This window comes from Phyllostomus discolor, chromosome 2, assembly GCF_004126475.2.
Source record: "Phyllostomus discolor isolate MPI-MPIP mPhyDis1 chromosome 2, mPhyDis1.pri.v3, whole genome shotgun sequence".
In the NCBI taxonomy this organism is placed as follows: domain Eukaryota; kingdom Metazoa; phylum Chordata; class Mammalia; order Chiroptera; family Phyllostomidae; genus Phyllostomus; species Phyllostomus discolor.
In genome coordinates, this window is record NC_040904.2 from 197,295,604 (window position 1) to 197,310,129 (window position 14,526).

General features: G+C 46.1%; 1 protein-coding gene across 1 annotated transcript; it reads left to right on the forward strand.

Moving 5' to 3' along the window:
- The first annotated feature begins 298 nt into the window (after nt 1-298).
- On the forward strand, nt 299-14,409 carry AMDHD1 (amidohydrolase domain containing 1). The gene is made up of 9 exons (XM_028532918.2): nt 299-899; nt 2,614-2,720; nt 4,187-4,251; nt 6,081-6,358; nt 8,291-8,516; nt 11,056-11,180; nt 12,340-12,433; nt 13,006-13,166; nt 14,015-14,409. The coding sequence occupies exons 1-9, from the start codon at nt 763-765 to the stop codon at nt 14,100-14,102; spliced, it is 1,281 nt and encodes a 426-aa protein (XP_028388719.1). The 5' UTR covers nt 299-762; the 3' UTR covers nt 14,103-14,409.
- The last annotated feature ends 117 nt before the right edge of the window (nt 14,410-14,526 follow it).

Below are 14,526 nucleotides of genomic sequence, written 5' to 3' on the forward strand. Positions count from 1 at the left end.
CGAATTCGGATGCGGGAGCCTTCTCAACAAATCCTTCAAGGAAGGAGACGGGGGAGATGGGTGGAGGCACCAATCGATTCTCCAGTCTCGGCTCTAGCCTCCCCCACCCCGGGCCCCCTTCATCTCGGAGATGGCTTGGTAGAGCATCCCGGAGCGAAGCTGGCCAACCGAAGAATGCGCGACACGCGACACCCGCCACCCTGCTTCGTGGCCGCGCGGACGCAGGAGCAGCTCCCCCACCGCATCCCCCTCCCCTCTACCTGCTGGTCCTGCTGCGGGCGGCCCTCCGCGCGTCCCAGGCTGTACTCAGCCCCCTGGGCGGAGGTTTCCCGCCTTCTGTCCCTTCCCGGGGCCCTGCCCCAGGTTCCCGCACCGGCTTCTATCTGGCTTCTCCCCACTTTACCCACTCGGAAAGCCCTCGCCTACAGTGACCCCCTTCCACCTGGCCACGTGATCGCCGCAGCCCACCTTTCTCTCTCCTGGTGACAGCACTTCAGTTTCTAATCTCTACCACATTTACCCAAGAACGTGACAAGTAGACCAAAACGGCGGAGACTCATTATAACACTGGTTATCAACCAGCATTCTGGGATTGTCAGTGCCAAGGTTGGAGGGGAGGCGCGCTTTCCTCGCGGGTTTGGAAAGGCCGCCCCTGCTCCACCCTCCCGGCCCCCGGCGGCACCGCCTGCGGACCTGCACTCTCTGCGGTCCCTCCCACGGCCCCAGCTCCGCCACAGCCTCGCGACCCGCGCGCGAGGCGACATGGCGGGCGACCACCGCCTCCTGCTGGAGAACGCGCGGCAAGTGGTGCTGGTGTGCGCCCGCGGGGAGCGCTTCCTGGTGCGGGACGCGCTGCGCAGCCTGGCGGTGCTGGAGGACGCCAGCCTGGTGGTGGGCACGTAAGTGGCGGCGGGGTGGAGGGACCCGTCGGACAAGTCCCTGCTTGGCGCTTTTTCTGCAACTTGTGCGCTGTGGAGGGAAACCCGGTGAAAGCTTCCCCGAGCCCAGGGAGACGTTGGCAGGGCAGCCTTTAGGAACCTGTTGCCAACGTGTTTGACTGCTTCAGGTTGTCCTTCCGTGGAAAAACGCACTGAAGCTGCACATGGCACCGGGACGCATCAGGATCCCGCCTCTGCCAACAAAATTTCGTTGTCCGACAAGCAGAAGAGGTCAGGGTTCCTTCCAGTGCTTCCTGAAGTGTAGCCAAGAGACCACCTGCGTCTGATGGCCTGAGATTTATTTTTTTTACACAGATTTAAGACCACCCACCCCGCCCACTCCCTCCCCCACCCTCCATCCCCAGATCTTTTGAATCAGCATCTCTGTGGATGGAGTTCTGAGACCTGAATTTTTTTTTTAAGATTTTATTTATTTTTAGAGAGGAAAGGGAGAGAGAGAGGGAGAAACATCAATGTGAGGTTGCTAGGGGCTGTGGCCTGCAACCCAGGCATGTGCCCTGATTGGGAATCGAACCTGTGATGCTTTGGTTTGCAGCCTGCACTCAATCCACTGCGCTACGCCAGGCAGGGCTGAGACCCAAATTTTTATAAATACCTCTCCCACCCCCTTCTCTGTACACTAAAGCTTGAGAACCTTGGCAGTTGGGATGTCCAACCTGCGGCCCAGGATGTCTACGAATGCGGTTCATCAAAAAATCATAAATTTACTTAAAAACTTTTTTTTTTTGCTTATCAGTTTTCATTAGTGTTTGTGTATTTACTGTGTGGCCCAAGACTTTTCCAGTGTGGCCCAGAGATGCCAAAAGGTTGGACGCCCTGGATGGTGATGGTTTGCAGTTATAAGATATGAAGTTTCAGCCACCAGAGAACCGGGGCATGTCCAATTGTTTTTATTAAACTTTCTGTGTTTCCTGCCAGAAGCACATAAAGGAACAGCCAGTTTGGGAGGGCGTGCCTGGGGCGGGGATGGGGTCGCATGCCAAAGGGGAGAGCGACGTGGCGGGACGGTTGTGCAAGAGCGGTCCTTCTCACCCAAAGCTGAGGCTGCTAGGGTAGTAGGGCTGGAGTCCAGCTTTTAGGGACTGTGTGTGTTTTTCATGGACAAAAGGATAGAAACATCTCCAGTGTTACTGTCAAAAGGTTGTTAAAGTCAGTTAACGGAATTGCACAAAAGTAAGACTTCTTGAGGATTCGGGCCCCCCACTGTCTCGCCCTGTGGCGCACACCCCTTCTTCTCCAGTCACTGTCACCCCACACGGCTGCCCCTTCTCTCCCGGCGTCTGTGTCCCAGACAATAGGAAAGCGGAAGAGAGAGCGACCCCACTGGCTGAAACTTAGTCATGTGGCTGCAGCAGGCTAATGGGAGGCTGGGAAATGAATTTTTATTCTGGGTGGCCCTTTATGTGTCCTGGTGAAGCTCAGGAATCCAGCGCTGTGGGAAAAGGAAACATGGGCATTAGAGAACAGTTGGCATTCTCTGTTACATACATTGGACTTTTTGCCTGATGGGTGGCTGGAGTCAATTTTCCAAAGACACAACTCCAAAAAGGAAATACAATAAACGCTGAGACATCGATAACATATTTTAAATCATTGGTCAGATTTCTCACAATATTTCCCCAAACTTCACTAACTTTTATTGATTTTTCTTCAGGGATGGGTTTATAAAAGCCATCGGTCCTGCCGATGTTATTCAAAAACAGTTTTCTGAAGAAACGTTTGAAGAAAGAATTGACTGTTCTGGGAAATGCATCTTGCCAGGTATTCACTTCTTTTCAGTGAAACCCTGAATGCAGTTTTAAGGATGCCAAGAGGAAGAATAGTAGCTTATTTAGATTAGAACACTGCCGTTCAGGGGCAAAGTATCTCACCTGAGACTGCTAACTGGGTAAACGGCAAGCTGAGACTCAAACCCACCCATCAGTTCTACTTCTTCCCACACCCCTAGTGAAGACAGGCCAGCTGTGTTGTATTTAGGTTCAAAACCGTTGGAAGAATTGTATTAATGCATTGTGGCAGGACGTCAGGATGGGAAGGCAAAGAGGGAAAACTGCTATCTTTACCTGAATATACTTTAAATTAGTAGAGACTGTGAAACAAAGGATCCATCTCTACATGGGAAAATAAAACCTTAGAGATTTCGCTGAAGTTCGTTTGTATCTTTAGTGATTGACAACAGAATCAGTTTGTGGGCCATCATCTCCTACAGAGTCTACGTTTTATGGCTTCCTGTCATGATCTGAAACAGGTTTCACAAATTTTGAGTCCTATGCAAACCCAGAGGCTAAGATTTGTACATTAAAAGTGTGCACTGTGTGTATCTGACAGAGCTTCTACCTTCTGGCTCTTGGGAGATAGAAGACAAGGTCAAGGTGGAACCTAGGGAGAAACCAGACTATACTAGACAGCCATTTGAACAGGGACTTTTGATTTTACTCCAGGTCAGAACCCACTCATCAGCCATTTCATCTCTTAGGTGTTTTGAATGTCTTGGAAAGACACACTTTTCTGAACCGTACCAGGGTAAACAAATATTCCAAGCAATTGCTTTATAGTTTCTCTGTCTATATAAATATATAAAATACATTTCTTTCTTTCTTTTTAAAAAGATTTTATTTATTTTTTAGAGAGGGAAGGGAGAGAGAAAGAGAGAGAGAGAAACATCAATGTACAGTTGCTGGGGGTCATGGCCTGCAACCCAGTTATGTTCCCTGACTGGGAATTGAACCTGTGACACTGGTTCACAGCCCTCACTCAGTCCACTGAGCTACGCCAGCCAGGGCATACATTTCTTTCTTGAAGAAAGATTCATCTTCCTGATTTCATATTTTTCCAAGGTTGAGGGTAGGGATTGAATGAGTCTGTTTTCACACCCAGATTATTCCTTGGTGACATAGTCCTTGGTTTTTTGCTCGATTTAGTAGATTTGACATCTTGTTTTTGTTGAGCATGGGCTTAAAAGGGCAAAAAGAGCTTTATTTTTTAAAGGAATATTTTCATAATTTTGAGTCACCCTGCTCTATCAGAGCCTTCCAGAACAACTACACAGAGAGACCACTTGTTTCCCCTATGTGGAGGGGAACAGACAGATTCTTGCTTCTCTACTGCCCCCCACCAAGATGGCTGACCACCATCGTGCTTCCCAAAGAGCAGGACAGTATAGTCACCCTGCCAGCTAGGGCTTTCTCGTTCTTAACTTTAAAAGTGGTTTGATTTATTGATTACAGGTTTGGTGGATGCACACACACATCCAGTATGGGCTGGTGAAAGAGTCCACGAGTTCGCAATGAAGGTAACTGCGGTGAATGATGGCGAATCAAAAGGAAGCATAGACAACATTGACGAATCTTTCTCTAAGGAGTCTGTAGACTGTCAGGCTTTGCCACGTGTGCCTACATGTCTTCTTAGTGGATATTTTTACCAGCCTGGACTATGGCAGAAAAATTACAATAAAACTTAACTAGTTTATAACTGCCTCAGATCTTTATACTATGCACAGGGCTAGCAATCATTTTAAATAGGAAAGTGTTCAAAAATTTTAGCTGTAGAATCTTCATTTTGACAGAGCTGAGTTGCTTTGCTAACTAATTTCTCCTCTCTTTTCCTTCCCCCCTTTCCATCCCATCAGTCCTAGCAGTCTCTGAAAAGACTCCAGGAAGCAGCTTGAAAATTACCATCCATTAAGGTCAAACTAGGAAAAATATGTCACTAATAACAAAAATAAAATGTTTTATATTGTCCTCTCTTTTTTTACAGAAAAAAAAATGAGATTTGTTAAGAAACAAAAAAAAAGTCTGTTGGTAATTAATTAGCTGTAGTCAACCCTCAAATCCCTGGTTGGAGCCATTTTAAATTGTTTTTAGTAGAGTTTATTTTTTTAGAGCAGTTTTAGGTTCACAGCAAAGCTGAGCTAAAGTTGCAAGGATTTCCCACACACCATCCTCCGCCCCAGCCTTCCGCATTTGTCAGCATCCTCCAGCAGACTGGTACATGCATTACACTGGATGAACCTACATTGATGCACTATTAACAAATGTATGATGACATGAACCCACCACTGTAGGATCACACAGAGTAGTTTCACTGCCCTAGAGATCCTCAGTGCTCTGCCTGTTCATCCCTCTCTTCCCCCAACCCCTAGCAACCACTGATCTTTTCACTGTCCCACAGTTTTGCTTTTTCCCCGAACCTCCACATATTTGGAATCATCTGGCGTGTACCCTTTCCAGATTGGCTCCTTTCATTCAGTAATATGCACATGGTTTCCTCCACACCTTTTCTTCACATTGTTCCTAAAAAAATATGCATCCTAACAGCTAAATTGCATTATTTCAGAAAAAGGAAACGTTTCTTCAGATATCATGTACCTTCCTCGACAAACTAGAGCTGCTTTGAAGGCTTCTTTATTAAATCACACAATTTCAGAGTTAAGAAGCGACCTTAGAGATCGGCAGTCCAGTTCTCGCACTGCGCAGACGCAGAAAGGGAGGTCCGTAGAGGGAGGGGTGTCCACCGAGCTCACTAGCTCACCTGGCAGAACCCAGATAAAAACTCTTGGGAGGAAACACCCCCACCTCCCACAGGCATCTTGTGTTTGCACCACACTTTCTGCTGCCCAGAGTAACAGAGCCCACTGGGATCCCACAAAGGGCCTCTTTGTTTGCTGGAGCCAGATGTCAGGCCCCAAACGCTTGTGGCCTCATACCAAGGAGAGGGAACACGACTGGGTGGTGTTGGTGGAGGTTTGAATGACTGCAGTGGGGTTCCCTGGAACAGCCTAAGCTTTGTTTTTTGTTTGTTTGTCTTTGTTTTTTAATAGGTGGAGACTTAACTGGTACACACTGGGGTGGATTGGGTTGTTAAAATACTGAAATCCTTCCATACTGGGTGGTAAATTGCCACTGCCCTGAGACCAGAAGTCTCCACCCCGTCTCCCATCTCTGACACCCCAGCACTGTCCCGAGACAACACCGCTAACCTCCCCCCACCCCTTTCTGATTGGCTGGTGCCATGGCTTATTGGTTGTGAGTCATGTTGAATATCACCCCAGCAAGTAGGTTCTGTAGACCTGCCTGCAACCTCCCTGCATTCGTTTGCCCTAACGATGAGCTGTGTGTTCAGTTGGCAGGAGCCACATACATGGACATCCACCGGGCAGGAGGAGGGATCAACTTCACGGTGGAGCGCACACGCCAAGCCTCGGAGGAGGAGCTGTTCGTCTCCTTCCAGCAGCGGCTGCAGTGCATGATGCGGGCTGGGACCACGCTGGTGGAGTGCAAGAGCGGATACGGCCTCAACCTGGAGACCGAGCTCAAGATGCTCCGCGTGATTGAGCGCGCCCGGCAGCAGATGGACCTCGGCATCTCGGCCACTTACTGCGGGGCTCACTCAGTGCCAAAGTAACCTCAGCCGATGGGCACCCGGTTTAACTATGGCATAGAGGGGGCTGCTTTCTCCACCCCCCCACCCCCACCGACCCCGCGCCGCGGTTCAGCACTTTAGCTCTGTCAGAGACACCAGTAGAAGCCTTTGGAAAGGTGTTCGGATTCTAAGGGGCAGTCATCTCACACAAGTGGCTTTAGGAAGGTCACCTCCACCAGACCTGTCACTTTGCTAGTCCCTTAGTGATGAAGGAAGAGAAGATGCCCAAAACTCCTTCGATTAACAAAGAGAAATGTCCCTCGTAGATCCTTGAAAATGGCAGCTATCAATCTAAATAGTTTCCCATGACAGCATAAAAGCACTTTAGAGATTAAGAGTAACACCCGGTAGGAGAAACGTGCAATCTTGAAGTGACTCAGAAGTTTTTATTTTTGTTCATGTTTGCTTGTTTATCGGCCATCATTTTCATGTTATTGTTGTTACTGGTTTTCAGCTCCCCCCTTTATCTATGTGGCTTTACTGCAGAGAATGGCTGTCTCTTTCTGCCTCTGCCTCTCACCGGTCCTCGAATTTCTAGGCCCGAAGGCCCGGAGTTCCGGAACTAAGAGATCCAAAAGGGAACCAGGACTTCAAAATTCATAGGGATTCCCCACAGTGTCCATGCGGTTTCTACAGCTTAGATGTAGAAATGTTATAGCCTTACACAAATTATTCAAAAAGAATTTCTATATTTTATAAGGGTATTTCATTTTTTGAAGTTTAAAAAGAAAATTATAATGGTAATTTTGTGTTTACCATCTTCGGAGGAACTAAAAATTGAACATTAACTTTTATTATCAAAAATTCACAAAGTGAATTAAGTGGAAAAGAAACATAAATACTTAATATTTCCAATGTTGTTTATTGAATGTTTTTAGCATTTATACATCTGAAATTATTAAAGTTTGAAACTGGCCTCAGATGTTTGGGAGAGCTGGTCTATAGAAAACAGATTTTTTACCCCAAATGACATATAAGGGTTGCGACCATCTGGTTTCTCCAGTAGGAAGGGCAGTGTGACATGATAGAAAAGTCTCGGGCTTTGGAGTGGTAGCAGACCGGCATCTGAACCCAGCTTAGCTGCTTCCAGCTGGGTGATTTTGAGGAACTCTCAACGTTTTTGAACATGAATTATCGATCTACAAAAGAGCTACCTAACATCCTATTCTATATAATTGTCTTAAGAATTATATGTAAGTGCCTGTCTCCTTATGGTCCATCTCTGTCTACCCACCCAAATGGTTTTCACTGAACGAGAGTCTTCTATGTGCCAAACACAGGGCTAGAGTTTTACAGAAAATTTCTCCATCTGCCAGTGAGCCTCTGAGTCCTGCATCTTGATCCCCAGTGATAAAGCCCGAGGCTCAGAGCATGGCAAATGACACCTAAACAATGTGTCTGAAAGTTAGTAGCCAGCGAGTGGTCAAGCTCTGTGTATATTCAACCTCATAAAGCCCAACCCTTCCTAGAATATAACTACCCCAGGATCTCAGTGAGAATTTCAGGGCCAGCTGATAGCTCGAGGCTGGGGAAGAGGCCTGCAGTTGGGTTGTCAGGGAAGCATCCATGATGCCCTCCAAGTGCCCTTGACAAGTAGATTCATTTTTTCCACTAGATGGCCCTTGCTGGAATTCCCAAAGGCAACACTGGTGCACCTGAATGGATGAGGATTTGAGCCTCTGTGTACAGGGTTGATGCACACAGAAGTCTTGTTGATACCTCTGCTGTGTGGGCAGGTCACATTGTTGAGTCCTCTGTTGTAGCTTTGATTCTTTCTGAGCTACGATTCTTTCTTTGCCTGTCTGAGGCTTGAGGTCATTTACGTACAGTTTCTCAGGTTCTCCAAAGACCAAAAAAACCTATCTGCATTTTTTAAAAATTCCGCTCATAGAAATCTTTTCTTTCTTCAGAGGAAAAACTGCTACTGAAGCTGCTGATGACATCATCAATGACCACCTCCCGAAGCTGAAGGAACTTAGCAGAAATGGGCAAATTCACGTTGACAATATAGATGTGTTCTGTGAGAAGGGTGTCTTTGACCTTGATTCTACCAGAAGGATCCTTCAAGGCGGAAAAGATATAGGGTTACAGATCAACTTCCACGGGGATGAACTGCACCCGATGAAGGCTGCGGAGGTACAGCCACCCTTTTGCTTCTCCTCTGTCACCAGCACCCGTGTTATGGAAAACTTACCTGGTTTGTTCAAAGATAGCAGCGGCCTTTTAAAAAGATGGAGTGGGGATATTTGCCTGAACAGTGTGCAGAATGCACTGGTTGAGCCTTGGAATCCCTGACTTCTGTTAGAAATTTACTTTTTTTTTTTTTTTTTTTGCTGGTCATTTACTTTTCTTAACACCTGCTGGAGGTGTTAGTGGAAAAATGTACCTCTGGGATCTCTTTTACTCAGTTCACAGCCTATTTGGGTTGGTACAGAAAGTCATACCAGCAGAGTCTACTAATTTCACATGCAGCCCCTCGGGGCTTTCTGTGGCGCCATCCAGGTGAATTTTAGTGAAGCCCCCCATTAAGGGCCATGACATGATTTTCAGATCTGTATGTCTTGCCCAGAGTCGCGTATTCATGTTGTCAGCAAACGCTTGAGTGTACAGTGTGTGCCAGGCCCTGAGAGTTCGTCAGTGAATACAGACAGCTCTTGTGTGGGGGTGAGGGGCTAAATGAAAACTGCCCTTGGGGCATTAATACAGATGGAGATGCCCCACCTGTGCCTGATGCTCCACACGTCCTACTTCATCTCTTACTATCACTTCCAAACCGTGTGCTGTGTTTCCCGGCCCAGTGAATGACAACATTACCTATTGTCTAAGTCAAAACCCAGATGTCATTTGACTCCACCCTCCCCTTCACCTAACCACATTTCAACCAGCCAGCCAGTCCTGCCAGTTCCTCCTGAATATCTCTAGATTCATCTCTCCTCAGCCCACTGCCTAGGCCCACCCACCGGGGATTCCTGTAACTACTGTTCTTGCCTCCAGGCTTGCTTCTGCTTTAATCTGTTTCTTTAATTCATCCCCTTAGTTCTTCTTCCCTTCCTCTCCATAGCTTAAAACCACCTAACGGCTCACCACGGCTCACAGGGTGAATTCCAAAGTCCCTGCTTGCCAGGATCCAGCCCTTGTTTACCTCCCTATCTTCCTCTGTCTCTCCTCCCCCCCCCCTTTTTTTTTTACCTCCTTCACCCTCTCTATCACGAACCAGCCGCAATAAACTACTTTCAGTACACTGAATATCCCATGCTTCTGCACACATTGTTCCTCTAATCTGAACTCCCCCCTTGTCTCCCTAATGTCTCGCTAACTCCCTTCCACATCTCATCTTAACTACGGCTTCTCTGGGGTCCTTTGCAGACCTCTCCAGCAGTGGGTTGTAGCTCTCCCTGTGCTTTTCCCACTGTGCTAAACCCGCCTCTGCCGCACCACCGCTGTCTCACACAGCCCTGCGCCCGGCATACCGATGGCCTTTCCTAAGTAAATAGTTGTTGGACATTTGTTACATGAATGTGAGCCAGGTGGTCAAGAAGACACTTTCAGTTGTACAGAGTGACTGGCAAATGAAATCAATAGAGGTTTCCATCAATTAATCAATACCCACGGTGAGCAAATCAAGCTTGGAAAAGTGAGGGGAATTCCAAAGTCAGAAAGGAGCCCCTCTGGGGGAGCACAGTCTGTCTGTCCCGTGGTCCAAAATGCTGCCAGACCTGAGCTGGCTGCTGCTGGGGGCCAGCTCTCCCTGCCCTGGTGTGGGGGAGGGCCGCAGCCTCCCGGGCCTGGGCCACAGTGTAGTGTCAAATCGTGTCCACTCTCCTTTCCTTGGAATGTGTTAAACATACCACCTTCCCTCCTGGGGCATAGTGTGTGTGTAAAACTGGCAGGAGAAGAAAGCCACCGTAGTGCAGGTTCCGTTTTCAGCATCTCATCGCCTCTTCTTGGTTTCCTCCGAACAATCCAGCCTACACTTTTCATCTGGAAAGAAATCAAGCTCAACTAGTTTTCTCAAGTTATATATTTGATCCCACATTTTAAAAGTTTGTTTTCTTAACTGATCTGTTTTCACTGAGAGCAATGGCATTCCAAAATACCTTTATATTGTGTTTTTATGATGGTATAATAGATTTTATTACCAATATTACCCAACATTCTATTCTGATTCATAAGATGTGTAATATTTTAAAGATTTTATTTATTTACTTTTAGAGAGAGGGGAAGGGAGGGAGAATGAGAGGAAGTGAAACATCAATGTGTGGTTGCCTCTCACACACCCCCAACTGGTGACCACAACCCAGGCATGTGCCCTGACTGGGAATCGAACTGGTGACCTTTGGGTTTGTAGGCCAGCACTCAATTCAATCCACTGAGCCACACAAGCCACGGCAGATTCATATATATATATTTTTTTTTTAAAGCAAATATATGAATACTGTCAGTAAGCATTTCTGTCTAAGAATAGTTTTTGAAGTAGCACTCTAGAAAAATCTTCAAATGAATGTTGATCACAAACCCTTTATCTGTTTTGCAGCTTGTGCTTACCAGAGGTAGTTGGCAAGAAATTTTAATAATAGAGCGCTGTTTATTTTTGCAGGAAAAACAGTTTGATGGCACTTGATCAATTCCTTGTTGCTGTTGGTTAAATCTTTCCCTCTTTGCTCATTCTGTTTAGCTCGGAGCTGAACTGGGAGCCCAGGCCATCAGTCACCTGGAAGAAGCGAGTGACGAAGGCATCGCCGCCATGGCCACGGCCAGGTGCTCCGCTGTCCTTCTGCCCACCACAGCCTACATGCTACGGTGAGGTCCCCCTCACCCCCGCACAAGAGCTGAAAGGAAAGTTGTGCAGACATAGCCTTGCAAGACACCCAACTATTATTTCATTGCCCTTACACATCCCTTAAAAATGCAGATCAAGAAAACGTAGCTCATGGAAGAGGCCAGTCCTGGAACGATGTTCAGAAATGAATTATCCCGAGGACCAAGCCCAGAACTAAACTCACTGAGTGGTGGAATTACTGAGGAGGGTGGCTCGTTTTCCTTTTTACTACTTTTTGGGTTTTCTAAGTTAAAGAAAATTCAGTATCAGTACCTTTATAATGAGAAAAATGCAGTAGGTTTTATACTTTAAAAACCATGCATGAGATAGCAGGGATATTAGCAGTACTCAGAATCTGCGTGAGCTGTGTTCTGAGGAGTGTGGGTGTCATAATTATGGACCAGAATCCTCACAAACACTGAGGGTGAAAGGAGATATATATTTTGTAAAATCTCCCCAAGAATTTTACTCTATGCTCTCCATGGATTTATACACTTAGTACATCTCACATAGTTGCCATTGCTCTAATCCCACCAAATCGGAGACCTGAGATCTGATTCTTTCCATCATTCCACTCGCATGACAGCCACTGAGTCCCTGGGCAGGGAGGCCGGTGCTTTCTGTGTGGTTGGGACACACGGTCTCCACGGGGGTGATCCTGCAGGTGCGGCCTTAGGGCAGTGGTGATGTTGCCCCTCAGGGGACATTAACCAATGCCTGGAGACATTTTTGTTGCTCACAACTAAGTGATGCTGCTGACAACGAGTGGACAGACGCCAGGGATGCTGCTAAACATCCTACAGGGCACAGAACAACCCCCCGGAACAAAGACTTATCCAGCCCAAGAAATGAATTGCGCCAAGGTTGAAACACTCTGCCTTAGGGATTGAAAAAGAAGGTTTTGAGTAACTGTTACAGGGGAAAAGAAAGAACTATTTGAGTGCTCTCCTGAAACATACTATTTTATACACACACATTAATGTAGACCTCAGCCAGGAAATATCAGTCAATAGCTCATCACTTCACTTTGCGTTTCTGTGTGACAAAGGGGTTGGGTATCTTAAGTCTTCTTCCGCTCTGCACATCTGTTCTACGGCAGCTCCGATGCTGGGTGCTGACCATGTTTTTTCCTTCCCTCAGACTGAAGCAGCCTCGAGCCAGGAAGATGTTGGATGAAGGAGTAATAGTGGCTTTGGGCAGTGACTTCAACCCTAATGCCTATTGCTTTTCGATGGTAATTAGTTTTAATATGCCTTTCTGAACAGAGTATTGAATGCCCACCAAGCATATACATAATTTAAAAATATTTCTGTTCAAATGTATCAAACATCAAAAAATATTTTCCCATGAAACAAGAAACAAAGACATAGACAGTAGCGTATGTGAATTTTCCTGCACACGTGAAGGCCTCCAGGCATAGAGAAAGGAGAAAAGGTCCTATTCAAATTGTTTCCTGACTTAGTCCGCATTGTGGTTTTACAATAACCCGTTTCCCCTCTGGGAGAAGAGGATAAGCTCAAGGAAGTTTTAGTAAGTAAGCATGAAGGGGAGTTTCATTTTATACAGTAAGTGGTCTTGAAAAGCTATAAATAAATATTAAATACACGTGAGGCAATCTCTATAATAAAGGAATCTTTTCTAAGGCATAAAGAACCTTCATGTGTAAGTTCAAGTTTTCCCATACCAATCCAGCCCTGTCCCCCCACACCTGTGATCACCATTGTGTGCTGTGCTGTGTTGAGAGCTGTCCCACACAGCAGCTGCGTTTCGTTGCTTCCCTCCAACACTCTGCTCTCCCCGCCTCAGCCAACGGTCATGCACCTGGCCTGCGTAAACATGAGAATGTCCATGCCGGAGGCCTTGGCCGCTGCCACCATCAACGCCGCATATGCACTGGGGAAATCTCACACTCACGGATCTTTGGAAGTTGGCAAACAGGGAGATCTCATCATCATCAATGCATCCAGGCGAGTGTTCTCCCAGCTAAGCTATTTTATGCCCATTGTAGTGAATACACCTGTTTAAATCCACTTTCCACTAATTACTGGCGTCAGGCTCTGTACCCCCGTTCCCTCCATCTTCACCCTTTTATAATGGAGTCCCCCCACAGGTTCTATACTACAGGGTACACCAAGTTTCCGGTCTCCCCATCCATCTCCCATCTCCCATAGAGCTCCAGGCTTCTGCCCTGTCTACGTGGACTCTGGACTCGCCGTGCCCTCTGGCATGGGGTTTTGTTTTTCTGCTTGGCTTCTGACCTTGTGGCCATGCTGGGCCACATATGTCTCAACTTCAGCTTGTCATCCTGGTTTGGATTTGTTACTGCTCCAACTGCTTATTCCTAGGGGACCCCCAAATCCTTGCTTCAGTGTTCCTGTGCTGGTTTCTCATTGCCCAGAGCCTGCTGCCATCTGCGTCTCCCATGTGACAGTTTGAGTTGTGTTCTTCTAAATCTTCAGTCCTTGACTCTAGTGAGCCTATCACAGCTCTGGGGCCTCAGGTTCAACCAAAGTGAGCGGCTCTGAACTTCTCCTCTCTGTGCCCACAAACCACTCTCTATACTGAAAATAGTACTGGTGTTACCATTTGTGCGTTACTTAGTTGAATCAAATATTTTTGGATCAACTACTTAAATGATATTATTAAACGTTATTTGAGTTATCATAGGCTACTGAGTAATATGCTATTTTTTAAAAGCCCAAATATCAATGACTAGGTATAAAGAAATTTTTAGAACATGTGTTTTTAAACTAGCATTTAATGACAGTGATAATTTTGACTTGTTGTACTGAAGCAATGTTTGATTTCTTTCTAGGTGGGAGCATTTGATTTACCAGTTTGGAGGCCACAATGAACTAATTGAATATGTTATAGCTAAAGGAAAAGTCATCTATAAAAAGTGACAGAACTTAAAGGGAAGAGAAGACACTTCAACTGCATAAAATATATCAATACAGTTATATTAAAATACAAATTACCTTAATAGTTTACCAAAATGATGTCACTTAAAACCAAATGTATTTTATTGTTTTGTTAATCCACTCATGAAACCCAAAGGATTCATTTATTACCATTTGATATGCATCTGGACGTAGAAACAGGTAAACCAATCATGATGATCATCTCAAAACAGTAAATTATTTCACAAAGATTTGTCATCAGTATTGTGAGGATTAAGATGATGAATTATTAAAAGAACACATTTGTGGATAAGAGTTGATTGACAATTAGGTAGACATGGCTTGAAATTCCCATTTTGTTTTGTTTGCTTTTCGAATTTCGGCTCAACAATGTTGAGTGAAAGTTGGGGGTGGAGGGAAATCCAAG

Coding starts and splice junctions, on each gene's coding strand:
- AMDHD1 (XM_028532918.2), top strand. CDS start 763: ATGGCGGGCGACCACCGCCTCCTGCTGGAGAACGCGCGGCAAGTGGTG. Junction 4,252..6,080: donor TCCACGAGTTCGCAATGAAG/GTAACTGCGGTG, acceptor CTGTGTGTTCAG/TTGGCAGGAGCCACATACAT. Junction 6,359..8,290: donor GGGGCTCACTCAGTGCCAAA/GTAACCTCAGCC, acceptor TTCTTTCTTCAG/AGGAAAAACTGCTACTGAAG.